Consider the following 23,985-nt stretch of genomic DNA (forward strand, 5'->3'; position numbering starts at 1 on the left):
GGGATGGTCCGTATCCATGGCGATGGGAGTGTAGGCGTCTTGTCTGTTGGGCTCATCTCGTGGCTGGACGGCCCTCAGAGGGATCCCTCCGTCCCTCTGTGGCGGCCGTCTCGCTCCGCTGCTCCCGGTCGCTCGCCGCCCGTCAAACGGCCGTGACATCGTTCCATCTGGGGGTCGGCGCGCGCGGCTGTTCGGTTTCCGTTCGGGTCTCCGGGGGGGGGGCCAGGACGCGTGGCTGGCCGTTGTCCCGGAGTATCGGACCACCAGGCCGGTGGTCTCACCAGTCTCCCCCCCCCCCCCCCCCCCCACAGGGGCGGAACTAGCCGGACCGGACGTCAGCCAGGCCTCCCCCCCCCCCCCCCGGGTTTGGTGGGAAGTGGTTACTGGTGAGCTGCCAGTCCCGTCCCCCTGCCTCATGTTGCTCCACGCTCTCCCCTGCGACCTCTCCCTCGGTCTGGCTCCTCTCTCAGGCTTGTGTTCCCGCGGCTTTATTCCTGTATCTCCGCTGAACTGGGACTCTTGGGGACCCTAATCCACCACGGACCTGGGAGACGGTTGAGCTGGCACCCAGCGGGGAAGCCGGGATGAAAGGTACGGCACGACTTCACGAGGGACTCGCTAAGAACCTTCCTCCCTCCCCACCGCAGTGAACCACCGTCTGTGAACACCCAGCGAGCGTTCAGTGATCCGCCCGGTGGAACGTCCTGACCTCGGTCTGAGAGGGAGGGGGGTTTGGGTGCCTTCACCTCTGGCTGATGAAACGAGGGGCTGGCATGGAGGGGGGGGGGGGAGAGGGGGGAGACGAGGGCTGCTGAGGGGGAGCCAGAGGCTGGAGGACGGTGAGGTGCCCAACGCACCCCAGATATCGGGGGGCTTCCTTGTCGGTTCACGGCCTGTGCCGAAATGTGATCTAGAATAAAAACTTTTTGAATAGCATGTCTAATTATAAACTTAGGGGAACTCCCCACAACCCCAAGACTAGACTAAGTTTAGTGAATGTTCCACAAATGTGTGCAATTATTTAGTGATTTTAATCCCTCAATCTTAAAAGATGTTAAAAATGTTTGCCTTCGTGCATAAAAAAAGAGGGAGGATTTTTTTGGAATTGGGAGTGAGCGATCCAGGAAAGGTGTTTCTCTCTCTCCAGCCCTCCCTTGTGTCTCTTGCTTGACCTCTCCGTCGGCGTCCTCTGGGTGGATGATGTACCGGTACTCGGTTTGTTTCATGTGTTAACGTCAGACATGTTTCCCTGAGCTCTCTGGGCTAACGGGTCGTGTGTTGCTCGTTAGCAGGGAGTTGAGAGGCTGTCGTGTGGTCAAAGGTTTCTGCTACCGATTACCGGGCGATTAACCAGAGCTCATTCAGCTCAGCTGCGGATGTTTGTCACGGTGCCTCACATCAAAGAGGGGCCGTCGCCTCACATCTAAGAGAGAGGAGTAAAGGACTTTTCTAGGAGAGTGATTTTTATTTTTATTTTGACTTTTAATATGAAATGCGTGTTTATCTTGGAAAGAATCAGCACTCCAACATTCAGTTTGGAATTAATAATATTGGTTGCTGTGATACAAGCTTTTGTTTTGTAAAGGGAGTCACCCTGTATTACTTTCCATTTTGGGTTGCGTGTTGAATTCCGTTGCCCATGGGCTGGGTCTGGCACCTCCCGCTCGGTGTAAACAGTAGATCTGTTTGGACCAGTTGTCGTGGTTCCACCGGGAGGGCAGTGTGTTGTCACCAGGAATACTGGAGCCTTTGTCCGTCCTGGACGACTTAATGAGAACTCGTTTTTACCAATGTTCCTGGTGTGTGTTTGTTCTGACCCCCCCCCCCCCAGAGAGGGTGGTTTATGATGGGAACCGTTTTCAGCTGGTTTGGTTCTGCAGATCTCTCCATTGTTGTGGTTCATCCACAGCTGTTCATGGTGAAACATGAGGTGAGCATCACGGCTGTCTCCTCGAGTTCTGCTGACGGTTCACTTGTGGTCGGGGGGGTCTGTTGTTCTCTCTGCAGTCGGCCCTGCCTGCTCGGAGCAATAACACCCTTTAGGGCCCTTGTCTGTGATTTACTTTGGTTTGGATCCATTACAATGTCTTGACTTAGCAACAACAACTTTACTCTGCAAGAGAGAAACGCACAAGATGAACGAGACAGATGACTCATGTTGATGGCATATGTAAATGTTGCTTTTAGTGATTCAAATTTGTATCTGTTACGTTAATAGAGGTATCGCTCTACTTTCTCTTTAGTGGCTTAACACCAGTACCCCTGCATGTATTGTAAATTCTTCTTTTCAAAGCTGTTGATTGAAAACAAGGATTTGATCGTCTGTCATAGCCCATCATCTCCTCAATAGTTAACTCTAACTGGCTGTGGGTCTAAACTTGACCCCTTGTCTCGGTTGAGCTCGCAGTGGCTTATGTAGACCACAAGGGGGTGCTGTTTGTCTTCAAACCAGCCAGCAGCCAGGAGGTGTACGGTGTGTCTGTGTTGTCACCCTGGCACATGATTGACCTGGATCTTCGGCTTACACCGTTACTCATCCAGCATTTCCTGCTCCGTGTCAACGAACCTGGGGGTCGTCTCTGTAGTCTGCCTCTCCCTGACGGAGAGCAAGACTGGACTGGGAGCAGAGTGGGGGGGGGCCGACTCATATCGGACTGCAAGTATGCACAGACTCTGGGTCCAGTCCTGTGCCTCACCTCTAGGTACACCGCTCTATATAGAAGTGATCAGTGAGGTCCTGTGCCTCACTTCTTAGGTACACAGCTCTATATAGAAGTGGACAGTGTGTGTTTCCCCCTGGAGGGATTGTTTGGCCTGCAGCTGATTTAATCCCTCTGAATTGCCGATATCTATTTGTGGGAGATTTGACTGCTGTCAGAATCTCTGAGCAGAGCCTAATATGGGTCATGGGCTCTGGGGTGGACATTTAGGGCATCTAACGTTGCTTTTAGCCAAAGCGACTTCCATTTTTCAGAAGAAAGAGAAACGACAATATATCTCTGTTGGTACAGTAAGGATGTTCATAGAACCAAGTGCCGAGCACTAACGATCACTAGGTTAACCCATTCCCCGTATTCAAAAAAGATAGCTAGAATAAGATGCTACACAATGCGTAGCACTATTTTTTTTAAGTGCAAGGAAAGTACAACATGCAATAAGTGCATACATTAAGTGCCAGGACGTACAACATACAATAATGACGTACATTAAAGGGGACCTATCATACCACCAGGTGTGAGTGTGATTAGCCATTACAAGCCGTTTTCAAAATGTGCAGCATTGTGACATCACAGGTGGGCGTGTCCAACTAGATGTGTGACGGATAGATGAGCAACGTTTACTTCAGTCTACTGGGCAGGCTGGTAGACTGATCTATCCAGCACACATCTAGGTGGACACGCCCACCTGTGATGTCACAATGCTGCACATTTTCAAACCTGCTTGTAATGGCTAATCACACTCACACCTGGTGTTATGATATGCCCCCTTTAAGTGCCAGGACGTACAACATACATAAGGACGTACATTAAGTGCCAGGACATACAACTTACAATAAGTGCATAAGAGGGGTGAGGGGGAGGCTATGCCAAGACTAGGGGGAACTCCGAACAAGTGAGTCTTGAGTCTTTGGCTGAACTCCACCTTGTAGCTCCGCTTCGCGTCCCTGTCTCCTTCACTTCCCCGGTGACGGCCTCTGCCTGACCTCACCTCCAGTCCTTTGTCATTGGATTGGCCCGCGCTGAGGCAGTGGGAAATCACCCGTCTAAATTTGGCAGCGCACCCCTCATGCTCCCAACCCCCCCCCCCCCCCCCACCTCCTCCTCCACCCCTATTGGCTTCTATTGGAGACCCAACAGCCACACATGCTGGAGGGGGTGGGGGGTGTCAGAGCTGCTGATCCGTTCCCCATGCCTCCCTTCCCAGTCGTCCCAGTCCGCCCAGTCCCAGGAGTTCTGCAGAGCTCTGACCTTACACCAGTGCTGTGGGACTAGCAGACCCTCCCCCCCCCCCCCCCCCCCCTCAGAACCAGGACCCCCACTGACAACACTCAATGAGGACCTGTTCCCCCACGGGTTTTACCTCTGCTTGAGGAGTGGCCTGACCCTTGAAGAGGTAAGCCTGCGCTGTTAGGTTCTTCTCTGATTTAGGGTTCACTTCCTCACTTCTCATCTACTATTAACTGGTGTTGGTATAACATAGGATTTTCCTTCAGTCCTGAATGTTGACATTGTAGTTATCGGTTTAATGTTGGATTGAGAAGAAAAAGGTGGAGCTGAAGAAATTATAATAATAATCGTCTGGTCGGTTGGCCTGGTTTTTTAACTAAGCTCTGTTGTTTCATGCTCTCTGACTGCATTGGTTTCTTGGTCAAAAACCAAAGATGTTCATATGTCTGACAAGTAAAGGAAATACCTGTCTTGGTTTTTGTCTCGTACGTCTCCGTAATGTGTGGAGTTCGTCGTGTTTGCGTCTGTCCTGGGACGAATCCTACATCATCACTCATGCTTCGGTAAAAGTGATTAGCTTGTTTTTGTGTGAAATGTGTATGTGTACAGTATACATATACATAAAAGAAGGGGGTGAAATCAGAGTTTATTTAAGGGTGGTGAGCTGGTCTGCGTCTGGTAGTGGGAGACACATTTGTTGAGTTAACTGCACCTGCTCTTAGTGTCAGCGTGGGAGACCGAAATAGACCTTTTTAAACAGGGACACACGCGCACACACGAACACGCATGCACTTAACTATTTCTACCGAGTAATCATGCCACCCCCTGCGGTCTTGTTTTATTTTTAGGGGCCCTTCCATAATTCTGTGGGCCCTGTTTATCCAGCGGGCCCCGGTCTGGTCTGAGGGCCGGCAGGGGCCAGTCTGCCCTGCCCTCCAGGTCCTACTGCCCCAACGGTCGTCTCTTTACTGCGACCCCGTCCGTCAGTGCCACCGCCTCTCATCTGAGGGAATCGCCATGGTTACACACTGGTTCAGGTCCTCTTGCTGAGGGAGTCGCCATGGTTACACGCTGGTTCAGGTCCTCTTGCTGAGGGAGTCGCCACGGTTACACACTGGTTCAGGTCCTCTTGCGGAGGGAGTCGCCATGGTTACACACTGGTTCAGGTCCTCGTGCGTTGCTGAGGTAATCACCACGGTTACACACTGGTTCAGGTCCTCGTTGCCATGGGAATCACCATGGTTACACACTGGTCGAGGTCCTCACGCGTTGCCATGGGGATAACCCTTGGTTACACACTGCTGCTGTCCTCTTTAGGCCCGTGGATGAGCTAACTGTTAGCATGTGTTGGTGTGTCTCGTGGGGCTGGCTGGTTTCAGTTGGTGTCTGATGTGTTTAGAAGGTTTACCCCTAATGTTTATGTGCTGTTTGTATGGGGCCGTTATTGAAGCAGAACAATTTAAATGCGAGTGTTGGGTTAACTAACCATATCCTTGTGTGCAAACGTGTCAAACAAATCCGTAAATGCGCAAATAGACATAAACGGCTGAGAAGTGTTTTGCCTCTCACAAGTCATCAGTTATAACTCAGCCGGGCCCCTCTGTTGGCTCTCTGTTTGCTACACTTGTTGGGTCTGTAATTGCGTGTCGATTCGTCTGTGTGCCTCAGTAGCTTCTAGCCTCTAGCCCGCCAGTGAGTGGCAGTATTTTAAGTACGACATAGCTTGGCTTGGTTTTACATATTTACAAATCGGATTACACTGATTCTTAATATGCATTTGCAAATTCCTGTACACAAAAAAAAAAATCCCCAGTTTAAGATTATTTCCCCCACACAAAGATTGAGACACAGTTACACAACTCTCCCCTCTCGTTTGTTAATAGTCTTGCAGCAGTAACGGCCCCATGTGTTAGTTGCATTTGGGGCCAGAGGGCCAATCACACGTCCCTGCTCTGCTTACCCAGAACCAGCGTTCCCAATAACAGGCTGGGAACAGTGGGAACATGGCTGGCGGATGATAATGAGAAACCCTTGTTTCATCTCCCTGTAAGATGTCTGGTTGAAGGCTTGTGAGAGCAGGACACGTCTCGGTGACTCCACGTTTCCCACAGCGCTGCCTCTGACCCACAGTGATCTATATCGGGTCAACAGTGCCCTGATGAAGTGTTTAAGTTATTAGTCAACTCATCACTCTTTGGACTGAGCCAATAACAATGCATCATCATTAAGACATCATTTATCAACATGCCATGGTTACACCACGTTTGTCATCGTTGCTCATCAGACAAGGTTGACCAGTTGAAGACGTCTTCTGGACTCTAGTAGCTTGTGATGGCCTTGCCATTATCTAGTGTGTGATACACAATTCATGATGCATTGATGTATCCCTTCTGCAGCTCAAACTCCGCACAGATACCAACAGAAACCAAAGATAATGGCTATCTTTGTTGTATGCAGGGAATTGGTTTAACCTAGCAACTGTTAGTGCTTGTCACTTGTTTCTATGAACATCCTTACTTTACGGACAGCGATTATATTGTCGTTTCTCTTTCTTCTGAAATATCTTCTTTATTGTAAGTCGCTTTGGATAAAAGCGTCTGCTAAACGCCCTAAGTGTTAATGTAACTTCCTACAGACAGCGAGGCCAAACGTGAACCAACACACCACCCTCGCTGTAGACTAATATACTGTAGGTCACCTCAGCCCGCTCATCCTCAACCGTAACCTGACCCCCAAATCCCCCGAGACCGAGGGGAGACAGATGGGGGGACGGGGGACGTCTCCTTTTCCTGGGAGACGGACGCCTCACGTCTGTCCCCCGGCACAACGTCTCAGTCATGTTTTACAGCCTCCCTTTACGACCGGAAACACTACTGCTGCCTTGGGTTTCGCCGAGGAAACTCGTGTCCCGGTTTGTTGTGCGCTTGAGGAGGGTCTCTTGGTGTAGTGACTACTGCTAAGCAACAACTAGTATCTCTGACACTGTGACCCCCCCCCCCAGCTGAGCTGCAGCCTGGCGGTCGAGGGGTCGGGGTGTCAGAGATCCTTAAAGCTAATTAGAGGCGGGCTGTGATGAGCTACTAATAGGACTAACGAGTCTGAGGTGGGGGTCTCTGACCGTGGCAGTGACACCCCCCCCGATACGCAGGCTCAAACTATTCCGCTCACTTACCTTTTTAACGGTACGTTAAAGACGAGAGGAACCTGTTGACGTACATACATGCTGTAAACCTTCAGGGACGCTGAACGCATTAAAAGCACAGTCCTTGTTCATCTCTTGCTCATGCACCCACGCACACGCGTTTTAAAATGGGAAAAGTTGTGACGCAAGTCTAAACGGTCGAACGATGAATAGGCAACGTTTTTAGCTCCGATCTCTGCTTTTAAGTGGTTTATAATCGGTCGCTGACCACGCAGTCCCTCACAGACGTGTGTGTGTGTGTGTGTGTGTGTGTGTGTGTGTGTTTATGTGTGTGTGTGTGTGTGTTTGTGTGTGTGTGTGTGTGTGTGTGTGTGTTTATGTGTGTGTGTGTGTGTGTGTGTGTGTGTGTGTGTGTGTGTGTGTGTGTGTGTGTGTGTGTGTGTGTGTGTGTGTGTGTGTGTGTGTGTGTGTGTGTGTGTGTGTGTGTGTGTGTGTGTGTTGCGACATTAGAGTCTCACACTGTGCTCTGGACAGCGTGTTGACGATTCCTCTTGGTCAGCATGCTGGGGCGAGCCCACCTCAGGACACAATGACGGGACAAAAGAACGGCCGTAACCAGTGATTGTATCAAACTGTGTGCGCGTGCGTTCATGCGTGTGCGCCCTAGCATGTCTGCGCTATGTCCACCCTGGCCCCCGAACAGAACAATAGCTCCTGTTCCTGTACTCTGGTTGATCTCTAGATCTTTAGTCTATTTGTGGATCCGTCTGAAGGACTGTGGGCGATGGTGCTGCTACATACATGAACACTGTGTGGCCTCCTTCTGCTGGGTTAGATGATGTTACCTCCTTCTGCTGGGTTAGATGATGTTACCCCCTTCTGCTGGGGTTAGATGATGTTACCCCCTTCTGCTGGGGTTAGATGATGTTACCCCTGGGGTTAGATGATGTTACCCCCTTCTGCTGGGGTTAGATGATGTTACCCCCTTCTGCTGGGGTTAGATGATGTTACCCCCTTCTGCTGGGGTTAGATGATGTTACCCCCTTCTGCTGGGGTTAGATGATGTTACCCCCTTCTGCTGGGGTTAGATGATGTTACCCCCTTCTGCTGGGGTTAGATGATGTTACCCCCTTCTGCTTGGGTTAGATGATGTTACCCCCTTCTGCTGGGGTTAGATGATGTTACCCCCTTCTGCTGGGGTTAGATGATGTTACCCCCTTCTGCTGGGGTTAGATGATGTTACCCCCTTCTGCTGGGGTTAGATGATGTTACCCCCTTCTGCTGGGGTTAGATGATGTTACCCCCTTCTGCTGGGGTTAGATGATGTTACCCCCTTCTGCTGGGGTTAGATGATGTTACCCCCTTCTGATGGGTTAGATGATGTTACCTCCTTCTACCGGGTTAGATGATGTTACCTCCTTCTGATGGGTTAGATGATGTTACCTCCTTCTACCGGCTTAGATGATGTTACCTCCTTCTGATGGGTTAGATGACGTTACCTCCTTCTGATGGGTTAGATGACGTTACCCCCTTCTGCTGGGTTAGATGACGTGTCCTCCTTCTGCCGGGTTAGATGACGTTACCCCCTTCTGCTGGGTTAGATGATGTGTCCTCCTTCTGCCGGGTTAGATGACGTTACCTCCTTCTGCCGGGTTAGATGATGTTACCTCCTTCTGCTGGGGTTAGATGATGTTACCTCCTTCTACCGGGTTAGATGATGTTACCCCCTAAACGTGTGTTACCTCTGTTTGCTGGGGTTAGATGATCTTATCCCCCCCCCCCCCCCTCCTCAAACTGTCCTCCACAGTAAAGATTAGCCGGTTGTTTCCTTCCCCGGCTTGCTGGGGCCAGCAGGAGCTCCGACCCCCTGCTGTCTTCCCCCCTGATTGGCCCCCTGGGGTGCTGCGGCCTTCTCAGGAACTCTTATCTACTCTATTTTTAGGTGTGTGTGTGTGTGTGTGTGTGTGTGTGTGTGTGTGTGTGTGTGTGTGTGTGTGTGTGTGTGTGTGTGTGTGTGTGTGTGTGTGTGTGTGTGTGTGTGTGTGTGTGTGTGTGTGTGTGTGTGCTTTCCTAGTGACACAAAGCTGTGGTGACAGAATGCTGATTGGGTGCGACAGAGTTCTGCATTCAAGTGGTCCGAGAGCCTGGGAAGAGGTGAGAGTCTTCCTTCCACTGAGACCTGCCGCCTCTCGTACGAGGCTCAGAGGAAACCGCCAAACAGTCCAGGCTCACAGCGACCAATCAGAGGGCTAATCAATGGGTTTACCTTTTTTTTAAAACAGAAATCATTGGCCAGCCTTTTTGTCGTCATCTGTGTTCAGTCTGCAGAGACGGCCTTGTGGATCGCTCTGGTCTCTCCTCTTAGTCTCTCCTCCTGGGGTCTCCTCCCTCCTGGTCTCTCGTCTCTCCTGCCCCTTGGACTCTCCTCTCTCTTGGTCTCTCCGTCTCTTGGGGTCTCTCCTGGCTCCTGTTCTCTCCTGCCCCCTGGTCTCTCTGTCCCTTGGGGTCTCCCCAACTGTCCTGTGGGAGGTCTACGCCTCTCTCTGTAGTCCTGGGTCCTGGAGAGGTCACTTGGGGAGCTGGGCGGTCTGGGAGAGTTCACCTGCAGGCTAGAGTTTAGATTTTCTGCCCGCACCCGAGCCCGAACCGAACCGACCCGACCCGCGGGCCGGGTCGGTCCAATATTTCCCGCCACTATCCTCGGGTCGGATCGGACCGGGCGTGATCAAGCTTTTTTTAATAAAAAAAAAAATAATAATTAACCACTATTAGCTTAATTGGTACGGGCAAAATTGTCTATTAATCAGACGAAATATTCTATATAGGTAGATAATATTCTTAATGTATACAAAGTTGCAGAAGTCAGACTACGAAATTGCAAAAGGCAACGTGTCATGCGCAGTTTTCCTCCACTGGCAAGTGTAACACCGAGCCTTGTAAGTCTCTTCATTTGGATGTACGCTACGATCCAATTACGAATAAACACACATTTAGGCTACACGTGTTGTCCTTGTTGCATTGTTCATCTGGATAATTGTTAACCAATTTCTGTGATTCACTTCAAGCAACTCAAAATTGTTGTTGACAGCGTCAGCTATAACCGCCCACATATTAAGAAATGGTCGGGTTTAAATCGGTCGCGGGCTCATCATTACAGTTAATGTACCGGGCCGGGCCGGGCCGGGCCGGGCCGGGCCGGGCCGGGCCGGGCCGGGCTCGAATGAGCACGGGCTCGGATAGGGTCGGGTTTGATTTTTCGGCCCGATCTAAGCTCTACTGCAGGCTGACTACCTGTGGGCTGACGGCTCTCCTCTGGACCAGGGCTCGACAGGTGCTGCGGTGATCAGTGTAGCGGTCAGGTGCGTCTCGGCGCCGTTTACGATATTACAACGACTCCCCTCGGCCTCCGAGGGCTGTAACCAGGCCCGGCGGAGGAGCCTGGGCTGCGGTTTGTGCTGAGCTGCTCCTCGCTGCTCGCCCTGAGAGTTTATTGGACGAGGGGTCGCCTGGGAGTCCACACTCTGGCAGGGAGCTAGTGTTCACATCCGCTGGCGATTTAATGGAAGACACACACACACACACACACACACACACACACACACACACACACACACACACACACACACACACACACACACACACACACACACACACACACACACACACACACACACACCCCTGTTTCCACAACAACTCTCGTCGACTCAGCGTGTGTGGGAGAGGAAGCTAATGAGGTCATTAGCTCACTATCTAATGAGGTCCTTAGGTTGTGCTAATGGAAGTTGCGGCTACACTCATTAATTAAGCATTTTTTTGCAGTGGTTGTTTCGGGCTTGCTTCCAACAACCCCAGCCGCCGTAAATCCCGGAATGCACCTTGAACAGATTACCGGGCCTTGTCCTGGGGTTTTGTGAGTCTTGACGATGACCTCATGGCGGTGGCGGGCCCGCTCCTGTCGTCTTCCTCGGAGTCACTAATGACGGGGTACGGACCTGTGGTTTGGCGGGCGTGTCTGAGCTCATCTCCATGACAGCAGGACGTTTACCCCCCCCCCCCAAGCCCCGCCTCAGTTGAGACGCAGGTAGTGGGGCCGCGAGTATCGTGCGATGATGGCTAGGAGGCCCAGGCCGTAGAGGGCCGAGGGCGGGGAAGTGTTGTGAGATGGAACTGAGAGGCCTTTGTGTGTTTTGGGTGTAATTACGAGAAACAATCTCAGGCCCGTCGATCTCTTGAGCCCCACCATCTCGGAGGTCCTTGAGGTATATCATTATCGTTAGTCGATGTAGGAATATTGAGTCGGAGTTGCCCAGTGGTGACCTTTGACCCACGCTGAACCCTGGATGTCTTCCGATCACTGTGGGTGAGACACCAGCTGCTGAAGAGGTCCTTGAACACGTCTGGTTTGGTTATGACTGCATGGGGAGGCACTTGTGTGTGCGTGTGTGCGTGCATGGGTGTGTTATGTTGCTGGCTCGAAGCAGCGTGCTGGAGATTTGTAACTGGTGAATCCTATAAACTCACCTCCCCCGGTGTGTGTGTGTGTGTGTGTGTGTGTGTGTTATTAGTTCCCACTTAAAGCACCAGATGAGCTCATCCTTTTTTTTTAAGTTATGTAACGTTCAACACCTCCTCAATGCAACACACTTGCGCGCACACACACTCGCCCACACAGACTCAAACATGCACCCACACACCTGCAGTTATCTAACGACAAGCCCGTTCATGTAACACAATCCAACGTGCCAACTGCAATACAACCAGTCCTTCTGTACCTGATGCTTTGAAACATTACCTCACCTTAACATTTGCTCCCTGTCCTGTGGTTAGACATCAGGCCCATCAGTTTGCTGATGTCTCTATGTGTGTGCTTATCTCAGTGTTAGCCAGCCAACACAATTTACACACACATAAGGTGTGTGTGTGTGTGTGTGTGTGTGTGTGTGTGTGTGTGTGTGTGTGTGTGTGTGTGTGTGTGTGTGTGTGTGTGTGTGTGTGTGTGTGTGTGTGTGTGTGTGTGTGTGTGTGTGTGTGTGTGTGTGTGCGCAGAGTACAGTGCCAAGACCTCCACGATGGAGCTCCTACCAAACAGAGCGTTTCTTCAGGGTCATCAGGACGGTGAAGATCGCTGGAGCTGTCCTCCACAAAAGAAGAGCAATCCTTCCTTTATGGATTATATACATTATGCACATGGAAATATGTACTTTAATTCCGATTGGGAACCACTTTTTAACTGTATACCTCAGAGAAAGATAGCCATAGACATCCAGTATTTGTGATGCACACCCACGGTCCAATTGGAACCCAACACACACTGCTGTGTGTGTGTGTGTGTGCCCGTGTGTGTGTGTGTGTGTGTGTGCCCGTGTGTGTGTGTGTGTGTGTGTGTGCCCGTGTGTGTGTCCGTCCGTCCAGCGAATGGCTGATCACGGAATACTCGGCCGACAGAAGGAGCTCATTTGTCTCCGACTCACAGGGAATCTAAATGTGGTGCAGGTGGCCCATCTCAACACACACACGTCCGCGCACTAAGACGACACACAACTGGCACTGTGGAGGATTCTGGGGTTGTTGGTTCCATCCCCTCTGTCCAGCGCCTCGCTGCCCGTCCAGATCACCAAAGAATATTCACTGTGACGGCGGCGTCGCTCGCACGGAGCTCACAGCCCGAAGCTCACAGCTGCTCGCAAAGCCCCTCCATCTTTGTTTCTGTTGCGCACTCACCCTGGACCTCTTACTCCTGCTCACTCCTCCTCCTCCTCCTCCTCCTCCTCCTCCTCCTCCTCCTCTCTGCCCTTTGTTCTCTTTCTCTCTGAGATAAGTGGAATTTGTCATCTGTCTGACGGGGTCATTGTGACTTGGAGTCTCGCTCTAGCTCTTTATTTCGCTCCATATCTCTCTCTCTGTCTCTGTCTCTGTCTCTGTCTCTCTCTCTCTCTCTCTCTCTCTCTCTGCCGCGCTGCGCTAGTTTATCTGGCACCACACTTCTGTCTGCGTGCCAGGGGACCCCGGCTCTCCCCCTGAGTCTCCAAACTCTCTCTCTCTCGCTCTCCTCCCCTCGCTCTCTCACCTTCTGCCTCGTCATTCTCCCGGGCGCTGTCGCAGGCTCCGCACGGGCCGGTACCTCCTGTTGTTTTTAGGGGTATTATGGGATGGGGCCTGCTCTGCTTTTCTTGACTAATGAGCTTAGCCTGGACGGGGCGACTCGTTCAGCTCGGATCGGTCTGCAGCTAGAGGGGCTCGTCTGATGCAGTCGGAGAGGAGAGGAGCGTGGACATAGCTTCAGACCCCTGTTTACTACGTAACCCCCCCCTCCTCCACCACCACCTCCTCCTCCTCCTCCTCCTCTTCCTCCCTCCCCTCCTCATCTGGCAGCTCTCTACTCTGACTCTACCTGAGCCCTCCTCTCTCCCTCTCTCCCTCTCTCTCTCTCTCTCTCTCTCTCTCTCTCCCTCGCTCTCCTTCACTGCCTCAGATCCAGGGCAGTAAGTTACTGCGTTTGTATCTGCATCCCTCTCCCGGGCTGCAGTCTGTCGCTGCCCCTCTTTCCTCTCTCTCCCCCCCTCTCTCTCTCTCTCTCTCTCCCTCTCTCTCTCTCTCTCCCTTATCTTTTATCCGTTCCTCTTCCTCCTCGTTTACCGATCTGGATTCCTCTTCGTTCTTCTTATCAGCGCGCTCATTACGCCGCCAAAATGTATCGGAACCCGTGGATTTCGAATTACCTGACTCACGTCAAGTTCTGCAGCCAAGGTAAGAGCAGGACAGACGGCTTCTTTCTTCAGGAGAGTGAGGCAGGAATCAGAGGTGCAAGTACAGGGAGCTGAGCCAGGGAGCTGAGCGGGAGCTGCAGTCTCTCTCTCTCTGACTCTGTCTCTCTGTCAGTATGTGTGTGTGTGTGTGTGTGTGTGTGCGTCTCTCGCTCCCTCTCTGTCTCTCACTATCCGCTGTTTGTCTGTGTGTTTGCGTCTCTGTCTCTCTCTTTTTGTTTCGATGCACGGGTCTCTTTTTGCGTGCGTGTCTCTCTGTCTATCTCTCTGGGTTTGTCTCTTTCTGTGTCTCGCTCTCTGGGTCTCTCTCTGTCTTAGTCTCTCTCTGTGGGTCTCACTCTCTCTCTGTCACTCTCTCTCTCTCCCTGTCACTCTCTCTGTCTCCCTTTCTCCTTCTCTCTCTCTTTTTCTCTCCTTCTGCATGCTGGCCCCGTTTCCAGACGCGCGTCCTTTAGCTGTGTGGGCGTCCAAGGACGCCTGTGTCGCAAGAGAGGAGGGCAGCGTGACCGCGCAGTCCCTCACAGACGTGTGTGTGTGTGTGTGTGTGTGTGTGTGTGTGTGTGTGTGTGTGTGTGTGTGTGTGTGTGTGTGGCGCTCTTGGTCGAAGTCTTTCAGGAGTTCTGTGCCCAGAGCAGCAAACCTCTGTCTAAATCTGAAAGTTGTTGTGTCTTGTGTGACGCAACAACTGTGAGGAACGAGCTCCGAACCAAACCAACAGCGTAGCACGGGTGCAGGCTGAGCCGAGTGTAAACTCATTACGGTTCTCATAACAAAGGTGGTTTACCAGGCCCTCAGCGCTAAGTCGACGGCTAGCGCAGCCAACAGTAGACACTCAAGAACACGTGTGTGTGTGTGTGTGTTGGGCAGGGTTAAGGAGTGACACTGATTGGGTTGAGCTTTAATCCCAGTGTGGGGGTTAATCTGAAACCTGTCATTTGGACACACAGGCACACACACACTGGTTTACTTAGCAGTGTGTGTTTGGTTCCGATAGGACCGTGGGTGTGTATCACTTTAGATACTGGATGTCTACTGGCTATCTTTCTCTGAGGTATACAGTTAAAAAGTGGATCCCAATCTGAATCAAAGCACATATTCCCACGTGTATAAAGCATTTAATCCATAAATAATGGACTTCCTCCGCTCTTTTGGAGGACAGCTGCTCCAGCGTTCTTCTCCGTCCTGTGGTGACCCTGAACAAACGCTCTGTTTGGTAGAAGCGCCATCGTGGACGTCTCGGGTCTGCACTCTGTTCCAACATGCTCCGCAGACGCACGCATTCACACACACACACACACACACACACACACACACACACACCGCACCGTTGAGGAATCTCGCACCCTCCTCGCCCCTCCAGGGCACACGGGCTATAGTATTCTGGGGGATTACAGCATCAAAGGCGGCCGGTCGTGTGTGAGGATGGGGGGGGTGGAGGGTTTGTGCGTCGTTGTGTCTGGGATGACTCATGCACCCTGTAGGGGCTGTGATGATGTGTAGGTTAATGAGATGGTACCGCTCCGACCTGGCTGACAAACAGACCAGACAACTCCTCTCTCCCCCCCCCCCCACCCCCCCCCCCCCCCCCCCCCCCCCCCCACACACCTCTGACGCAGTTATTGTATGTTGTACTTCCTGGCATTTAATGTACACACTGATTGTATGTTGTACGTCCTGGCATTTAATGTACACACTTGTTGTATGTCCTGGCACTTAAAAATAGTACTTAGCATGGAGTAGCATCTTATCTATCGCTGTTGTAGACGGGGAATGGGTTAACCTAGCGATTGTTAGTGCTTGGCCCTTGGTTCTATGAACATCCTTACTACTGAAACGACAGCGATATATTGTTTCTCCCTCTTCTGGCTAATGTACTTAATGTAAGTCGCTTTGGATAAAAGCTTCTGCTAAATGCCCTAAATGTAAATGTAAACACCTCTATTGCTGAGTCAACAGAAGCTAATAAAAGCATTTCACTAAGGAATAATTGATTGAGTTATCAATGCATGACTTGTACTTATCAGCGTTTTGTTGTGCTTTACAGTTCTTGTGCTCCATATTTGATTCCTACCCTGTTGGAAGAGGCTTGTTTTGGTTTAATACTTAATATTGTTGTACATGCTCACTTTTCTATGCATTTGACTTTACAATTGCAGAGAGTTATTTTCTTCTGCTGATGGCTCCAAAAAAAATCTTTTTTTAGTATCTTCTGCTTGCACCAATGTTCTGGTGAATAACGCGTGCGCTCAGCACTTCTGGCTGATGGACTCTTCTGCCTCCTTGATATGCTCTCTGGAGCTGGGGGGGCCGTGAGGTTTGTTGGGGTATGGTGGGGTTTAGGGGGTTGTTGTGTACGGTGGGGGGGGGGGGGGGGGGGGACCACCCCCTCTCTGACCCCAGAGAGGGGGTGGTCTCCAGAGAAGTGGAACCACATGTTGGTCCCGGCAGAGCCTTATCTGGCTGGACTCCGTCCCAGGGCGGCCATACCAGCACGTTCTGAGGAGGCTGTGGAGTCCATAACTCAGCCCGCCGCTGACGTCAGGGTCCCACCGAGACCACCGGCATTCCTCCAACACTGCACTCGGGCTGCTTACACACCCTCACACACTTGTGGTCCTGGCAGCGTGAGAAGGACGCCCCCCCCCCCCCCCCCCCCCACCCCTAAATCCATCCGCTCCTGAGTGGTTTATCACGGGGGCGTCAGGTCTTGGCTGGTTCTCCCCCCCCCCCCCCCCCCCGCTGGCACACTGCCCAGCTGAACCACCTTGATGTGTGATCACCCCTCACACCCCCCGGTCTCAACGTACGCGTCTTGGGGCGCTTTGAGCGATGACCTCATCGACCGCACACAGACCCGCTCTTAGGTGTGTGTGTGTGTGTGTGTGTGTGTGTGTGTTTTTGTGTGTGTGTGTGAGAAACAGCTGTTGTTGAGCGCTCACCAGTTGTTGTTTCTCTGGATGCTGGCGGTAGTGGCGGCCATGTTCATGCCAGCCAGCCAGTGTCATGGCGACCGGTGACTCATCGTGTCTCATGTGGCCGTCACCACATCCAAAGAGACGATGGATCACTGGGGGGAGGGCTCTGACGAGTCACTGCGGTCGCGTCGTTATTGATGTGCCCATGAGCATTTATTAGACGCGGGCACAAAGGTTTAACTCTCTCTTTATCGTCTGCTGCTTTCTTTACAGGACTTGGCGGAGAGACGCCGGCCAAACTTGGCAACCCGAGATCATCCCAGAAGAGGGCTCTCAGGTGAGGCGCGTTTTGCTACTTCTACTCTACAACGGTTCATTCAGAAGTTTAAGCGCTCAAACCGTTGGTTCATTGACTCTGAAAGTGTTATTTTAACTGTAATTGTTTCTGCTATACGTCATGAAAATGCGATTGTCAGTCAGACTATTGTCCCGCTCCACAATTTAAGTTGTATTTTTCCCTGACGTGAACGTGAACGGTTGGATCTCTCCTCTAAATGACGATTCACAGAGCGGTGTCGGTCAGTGCGTCGGTGTGAAGAGTCGGCTTGAGGTGACGTCTCCGTCAGCGACCATAAAACCGTTTCTTTGATTTATTGATCATGTAGCGAGCTCTTTGTTTGGCCGACGGTCCTACCGGGCCCCTTACCCGGGGCCCTCGACCCGGACACTCATCCAGGGCCCTCAACCCGGGGCCTCATCCCGGTTCCTCACCGCGGTGGGCTCTCACGCGGGGGGGGGGGGGGGGGAGGGGGCTCACCCACCCACCCACACAGAGCTCCTCTCTGCTCCAGTGACGTGCCGTCTGCATCGCGACTCGTTCTGCAGCCGGGGGCCTCGCTGGAGGGGGGGTGGAGGGGGGTGGAGCCTGGCCCCATCAATCACGGCCCGCTGTCAAAGCCTGTGAAGGATAAAGTGAAAGATCAGGTCGAAGCGTAGCTCTGCGGCGCTAACGCTGGCTAGCGCCCTCAACGCTAACAGGTCTCTTGTGGGCGTGGGTGTGGGCCCATGATGGGTTTCAAACCTGCAACCCGGCCTCGCACGTAGTTCAGGTCACTCTCCTGCTGTATATGAATAACATTTCAACGTATATAAATAGAGTGGTTTCCAGTGAGGAGCAGGGACGAGGTGACGCCACGCTGAGGCCCTCCGGCCGGCCTGGGGTGTCGGGTGCAGCGGTAAACTTAGCAGCTCTTTAAAACGTCGGCTCTACATTGTTGGAGCGGGCGAGCGGTTCAAAGCCCTCCTCCCCGCCACTGGACAGGGGAGGAGAGGACACGTCGTCAAGGTGACCGTCGGAACACGGCGTCCGCGGTTGCTGAGAATAGAGAGACGGCCGGAGTCCACCGTGGGGTGTCTGGACGTTCCCGGGGTCCGAGCGTGACGCTCGCGCTGACGGTGAAGCTGTTGGCTGCTTCATAACATTGCTGATGTGTGTTGATTTGATATCTTCCAAACTCGGCCAGTGTGGCTGCAGCAGCTGTGTTTTTATGATCATGTGGAAAGGCAGAATGATGCATTAAACTATTGGCCCCAAACTAGTTGGAAGTCGTCAGGATTCTTCGCAGGAAGCAAATTCACATTCCTTGGACTGACAATTGCACTTTCTGAGCGACTTTCTTCCATTCCAGTGCTGTTGGCTTTTATGATCGTCTATGATTCATGTGTGGAAAACACCCCTCCCTTATAATCCACTTCTATGGCCGTTTTCCCTGTTGTCATGGTGATCCATCCAATGGCTCTCCTCCTTTAACCTACTGTGCTCCAAGCCCTCCAATGACAGCACTCGCTTTCACCTCCTGCTTCCTCTCAGCTTCCACAAAGAGTTCTCAGTGGAGGAGAAGGACGACCCTGCCGTAGCCCCCGGGGACATCGATGTCCGCCTCATCACCCAGCTCCCTAAAGGTACCACAGTCCTACCTGAAGTCTCTTTTCACCTGGACTCTGCATAGACTCCGCAGTCCTGGCACTTAATGTACACACTTATTGTATATTGTACGTCCTGGCACTCAATATATGCATTTATCGTATGTTGTACTTACTGGCAATTAACTTTTGTGTTGTGTAGCATATTATCCTATCTTTGTTGTATACAGCGAATGGGTTAACCTTGCGATTGTGGTTCTTTGAACATCCTTACTGTACCGACAGAGATATATTGTTTCTTTTTCTTCTGACAAATGTACTTATTCGTACTAAGTCGCCTAAATATAAATGTAAACCATCTCCCAGCTCTCTGTTAGTTTCTGTTACGGTGCGACTGCAATGATCTCTGCCAGGTGAATTCCTTGGTGAAATCGACCATATCGTTTTTCCCTGTCGCACAATGTTGGTTTTAAACGCTACTCACAGGCTGCTTAATCAAAGCCAACTTCTGGGTCAATACAGAGGTCACTGCAACATTAAGGAGGAGTTATTTAAAGGGAGATATTCAATATACTTCATAGTATTGTATTCTTTGGCACACAAAGAAAAGTGCTCGACCCGGATTCAGTTCCAGGCTTGAAGTCGGTCCTGGAAAATGACAAGTAGGAACCAGGACAAAAATTAAAGTTTTGAGTTATTTCTATTATTTGAGGAAGAGCACAGTTTCTGCGCATAGTGCTTTGTTTATGACGAGTGTGCACAAATGGTTACAGATGGTAGTCTGCGTGTGTCGCCCCGGGCTATAAGTACTTTGTTACATAATCTGCTGTGCTCAGAGAACCTCTACTGTGGTCATTAGGCACAACAGCTCTGTGATCGATGTATAAATAGCATTGTGTTGCATTGTCCCTGTGAGGCCTGATAATAGAAAGATAAAGGGCTATTTCCAGAGAGGCGAGTGTTTGTCTTTCTTTTCCATATGCTGCTAATGTTTACTTTGACCGCGTGAAGAAAGGACCGTTCTAAGAGGTATGAAGCTCAGCTCTAGTGAACCGATGAAGGGGAAATCATATTCATGATTGTATTTTAAATGAGTCACGGACACGTTTTGCAGTTCAGTTTTGTCTCATCGATTGGACGCAGCCTTTACTATCTCCATTAGGGGCCTGCGTTTCACGCTGGACGTTCACGAGGCATTCATGAAGTAGTCCTCCATCGCTCTACCAGTATGGTGTTAATGGATGTTCCGTGTCCTCTTCATTTCAGTCTCAGAGTTAAGGAAACACTTCGAGGGCATCACCACAAGCCTGAGCGACTGGGAGATGAACAGGTGAGGCATCAGGAGTCTGGACACTCGTGTGTGTGTGTGTGTGTGTGTGTGTGTGTGTGTGTGTGTGTGTGTGTGTGTGTGTGTGTGTGTGTGTGTGTGTGTGTGTGTGTGTGTGTGTGTGTGTGTGTGTGTGTGTGTGTGTGTCATGGCGACCTGTGGCTCATCCTGTGTGTGTGTGCAGGAAGGAGCGTATCGCGCGGCGCCTGGAGGGCATCGAGGGGGAGGGGCCTCCCAGCCTGGTGGCCAATCGGCTGCTGGAGGAGGACACGCCCCGCTACACCCGGGCCTCCGACTGCTGCGACCCCTGTGCTGGTGAGGCCTTTAGGGGTCCCCAAAACCCCACCTCTAACCCCACCCTGGCCCCCCAACCCCTACCTTTAACCCCATGAACGAATTGTAGATTCACCAATACATGAAGATTCATGTTCTTTTTTTGTGTGTGTCTGTCCGTCTGTCCCTTTCTCTGTCCCTTTCTCTGTCTGTCTGTCTGTCTGTCTGTCTGTCCCTTTCTCTGTCCCTTTCTCTGTCGGTCTGTCCCTTTCTCTGTCTGTCTGTCTGTCTGTCTGTCTGTCTGTCTGTCTGTCTGTCTGTCTGTCTGTCTGTCTGTCTGTCTGTCTGTCTGTCTGTCTGTCTGTCCCTTTCTCTCTGTCTGTCTGTCCCTTTCTCTCTGTCTGTCTGTCCCTTTCTCTGTCTGTCTGTCCCTTTCTCTGTCTGTCTGTCCCTTTCTCTGTCTGTCTGTCTGTCTGTCTGTCTGTCTGTCTGTCTGTCTGTCCCTTTCTCTGTCTGTCTGTCCCTTTCTCTGTCTGTCTGTCTGTCTGTCTGTCTGTCTGTCCCTTTCTCTGTCCCTTTCTCTGTCGGTCTGTCCCTTTCTCTGTCTGTCTGTCCCTTTCTCTGTCTGTCTGTCTGTCTGTCTGTCTGTCCCTTTCTCTGTCCCTTTCTCTGTCGGTCTGTCCCTTTCTCTGTCTGTCTGTCTGTCTGTCTGTCTGTCTGTCCCTTTCTCTCTGTCTGTCTGTCCCTTTCTCTGTCTGTCTGTCTGTCCCTTTCTCTGTCTGTCTGTCCCTTTCTCTGTCTGTCTGTCTGTCTGTCTGTCTGTCTGTCTGTCTGTCTGTCCCTTTCTCTGTCTGTCTGTCCCTTTCTCTGTCTGTCTGTCTGTCTGTCTGTCTGTCTGTCCCTTTCTCTGTCTGTCTGTCTGTCTGTCTGTCTGTCTGTCTGTCTGTCTGTCTGTCTGTCTGTCTGTCTGTCTCTCTCTCTCTCTCTCTCTCTCTCTGTCTCTGTCTCTCTCCTCTTCACTCCTCCCTGTGTGTCTCTCCTTGGTGGTTCCCGTCCAGTCAGTGTCCAGAGGTACGGCCCCGACGCCCTGCAGGGGCCCCACGCCTACCACCCCGCCGCGGACCCCCCGGCCAGGGGCCCCCGCAGCACCGAGCCTCAGCCGGCCCCCCACACCCTCGCCCCCGGCCGCACCTCCGCCCTCCCCGACCCCGACTCCAAGGCGGAGCGCATCGCCCGCTACAAGGCGGAGCGGCGCCGGCAGCTGGCCGAGCGCTACGGCCTCTCCCTGGACCTGGAACCCCCCGAGGGGGGGGACCCCGCCCCCCGCCGCGAGGGGGGGGACCCCGGCCACGCCCGCGTCCGCGTCCGGGCCGAGTCCGAGAGCTCGGACCCCCGGCCGCGGACGGGGTCCCTGGGGGAGGACGGCTGGGAGCGGCAGGCGTCCTGCGGCAACGCCCCCGTCAACAGCCCCCGGGCGGGCCGCACCGCCCCCCCCGTCCACCAGGGGCTCCCCGGGACGGAGGCGGGGCGCGGCCGGGCGGAGCCGCTCAGCGAGCGCGAGCGGCGGATGAACCTGGAGAACCAGCGCCGGGCCCCGCAGGAGGGCCCCGCCGCCGTGGAGCCGGGGCCCTTCGGCTCCTCCTACATGGAGGTCTCCGCGGCCCCCGGCCTGCCGCCCAGCTCCCCCCAGACGGGCAGGCGGTCCTCGGGGCCCCCCCAGCATGGGGCCTCCCCGGGGGACCTGTACATCCAGCAGCAGACCCACAACGTCCTCACGCGCCACGGGTAAGTGGCGGGCGGCTCCTATTAACCACCGGACGTCGGGCAGCGAGTGTCTTTAGTTATTTAGTTTAGATTCCTCAGTCTGCGATCTCCATTCTGTGTGTTCTCTCGCTCTCTCTCGTTCTCTCTCTCTCTCTCTCTCTCGTTCTCTCGTTCTCTCGTTCTCTCGTTCTCTCTCTCTCTCTCTCTCTCTCTCGTTCTCTCGTTCTCTCGTTCTCGCTCTCGTTCTCGCTCTCGTTCTCTCTCTCGTTCTCTCTCTCGTTCTCTCTCTCTCTCTCTCTCTCTCGTTCTCTCGTTCTCTCTCTCGTTCTCTCTCTCTCAGTGGTGCGTGCGTGTCAGGATGGTGTTGTGTTTTGAGTGTTCTCCGTGTGGCTCCGTGGTCAGAATTATGACCGTGCCAGAGCACAGCTGGCCTCCATCAAGACCTTCAAGTGTGGGAGGGGGGGAGGAGGGGAGACATTCCACTCTGCCCCTGTTTCTGCTTCACTCATTCTCTTTGGGGTACGGTCTGTCGTCCCTTTTGGTTCACCCTGTAATGTCCATAATCACCCTCTCCTCATCCGCTGAATCTCACCTGCCCAGGTGAGAGCTCTCTCTCTCTCTCTGTCTCTGTCTCTGTGTCTCTCTGTCTCTGTGTCTCTCTGTCTCTGTGTCTCTCTCTCTCTGTGTCTCTCTCTGTGTCTGTGTCTCTGTCTCTGTGTCTGTGTCTCTGTGTCTGTGGCTCTGTCTCCTTCTCTATCTCGGTCTGTGTCTCTCATCTCTCTCTCTCATCTCTCTCTCTCTCTCTCTCTCTCTCTCTCTCTCTCTCTCTCTCTCTCTCTCTCTCTCTCTCTCTCTCTCTCTCTCTCTCTCTCTCTCTCTCTCTCTCTCTCTCTCTCTCTCTCTCTCTCTCTCTCTCTCTCTCTCTCTCTCTCTCTCTCTCTCTCTCTCTCTCTCTCTCTCTCTCGTTGAGCCGTCTGTATTGGTTTTCAAAATAAGAAGACAAAGTCCTTAAGTGTTATGGAAGTGATGCTTACGAAGCGTCGAGCTAGGGTTGGACTCCAGGCCCCGCCTCCTCACACATATGCTGCTTTTGATTGGTGCAGCGCTGGGGCTAAAGCGAACAGCGATTGGCACTTGGAGACTGACGCTGACGGCGACACCCCTTCTCTTATCAACTGGCCCTCAAGGTACCCCCGCTCAGGGGAGAGTGGTTGTGTCTGACCCATCACCCACCTTCCTCCCGTAACATTGGATCGCTCCAACCCTGCTTGGTTAACTCTGTAAAAACAAAAATTTAATAATGAATGAGTTTCAATCCACTCAAGGAAACGTACTAATGGGTGTTTGACCTTCCTGGGTTGTTATTTATCGGCGTGTAGCGGGACATTATCGCCCCTACAATGTTTGGAGAAGTCCTATCTTCTCTCTTATCTTCTCCGTAGTGCATAGATATCTCAGCAGCTTCTGCCCTCCCATCCTCATCACCATAACTCATCAGGTTGTGGTTCCTCAAATGGCCTAACGACCCCCTCATCCATCTGGTTGTGCTGTGATCGATAATACGTGTGTGGTGTACACCAGCTGATTCTCCTGGTTTGGTTTGGGATTTCATGGGGAAGAAGAATGACATTTCAAATGTACATTTACATTTTGGGCAATTAGCAGATGCCCTTATCAAAAGCGACTTACAATAAGTACAATAGTCAGAAGAAGAGAAACAACAATTTATCGCTGTCAGTACAGTAAGGATGTTCGTAGAACCAAGTGCCAAGCAATGACAATAGCTAGGTTAACCCATACCCCGTACACAACAAAGATAGCAAGGATAAGACGGTATTCCACTTACCCCTTCAAACAAGGGGGAAGGGGTAAGGGGTAGAAATGGGATTAGGCCTAAGTCTATTCAGAATGGTGTTAATGGAGATTTACC

The 23,985-nt window shown here is 52.2% G+C and overlaps 1 protein-coding gene across 12 annotated transcripts in view; it reads left to right on the plus strand.

Moving 5' to 3' along the window:
• The first annotated feature begins 389 nt into the window (after nt 1–389).
• Nucleotides 390–23,985, plus strand: part of svila (supervillin a) — a 62,517-nt gene continuing 38,921 nt past the window's right edge. For 3 of the 12 annotated variants that reach the window (XM_060044579.1, XM_060044583.1, XM_060044585.1), the window contains exons 1-6: nt 13,093–13,836; nt 17,042–17,105; nt 18,639–18,730; nt 19,958–20,021; nt 20,203–20,333; nt 21,350–22,076. In XM_060044579.1, the coding sequence (XP_059900562.1) occupies nt 13,779–13,836; nt 17,042–17,105; nt 18,639–18,730; nt 19,958–20,021; nt 20,203–20,333; nt 21,350–22,076 (1,136 nt within the window). In that variant the 5' untranslated portion in view covers nt 13,093–13,778. Of the gene's footprint in view, nt 592–3,978; nt 4,114–13,089; nt 13,837–17,041; nt 17,106–18,638; nt 18,731–19,957; nt 20,022–20,202; nt 20,334–21,349; nt 22,077–23,985 lie in introns of those variants that run through there. The other 9 variants (XM_060044580.1, XM_060044586.1, XM_060044584.1 and 6 more) reach the window with 7 other exon arrangements.

The sequence above is a fragment of the Gadus macrocephalus genome, chromosome 23 (assembly GCF_031168955.1).
Source record: "Gadus macrocephalus chromosome 23, ASM3116895v1".
In the NCBI taxonomy this organism is placed as follows: domain Eukaryota; kingdom Metazoa; phylum Chordata; class Actinopteri; order Gadiformes; family Gadidae; genus Gadus; species Gadus macrocephalus.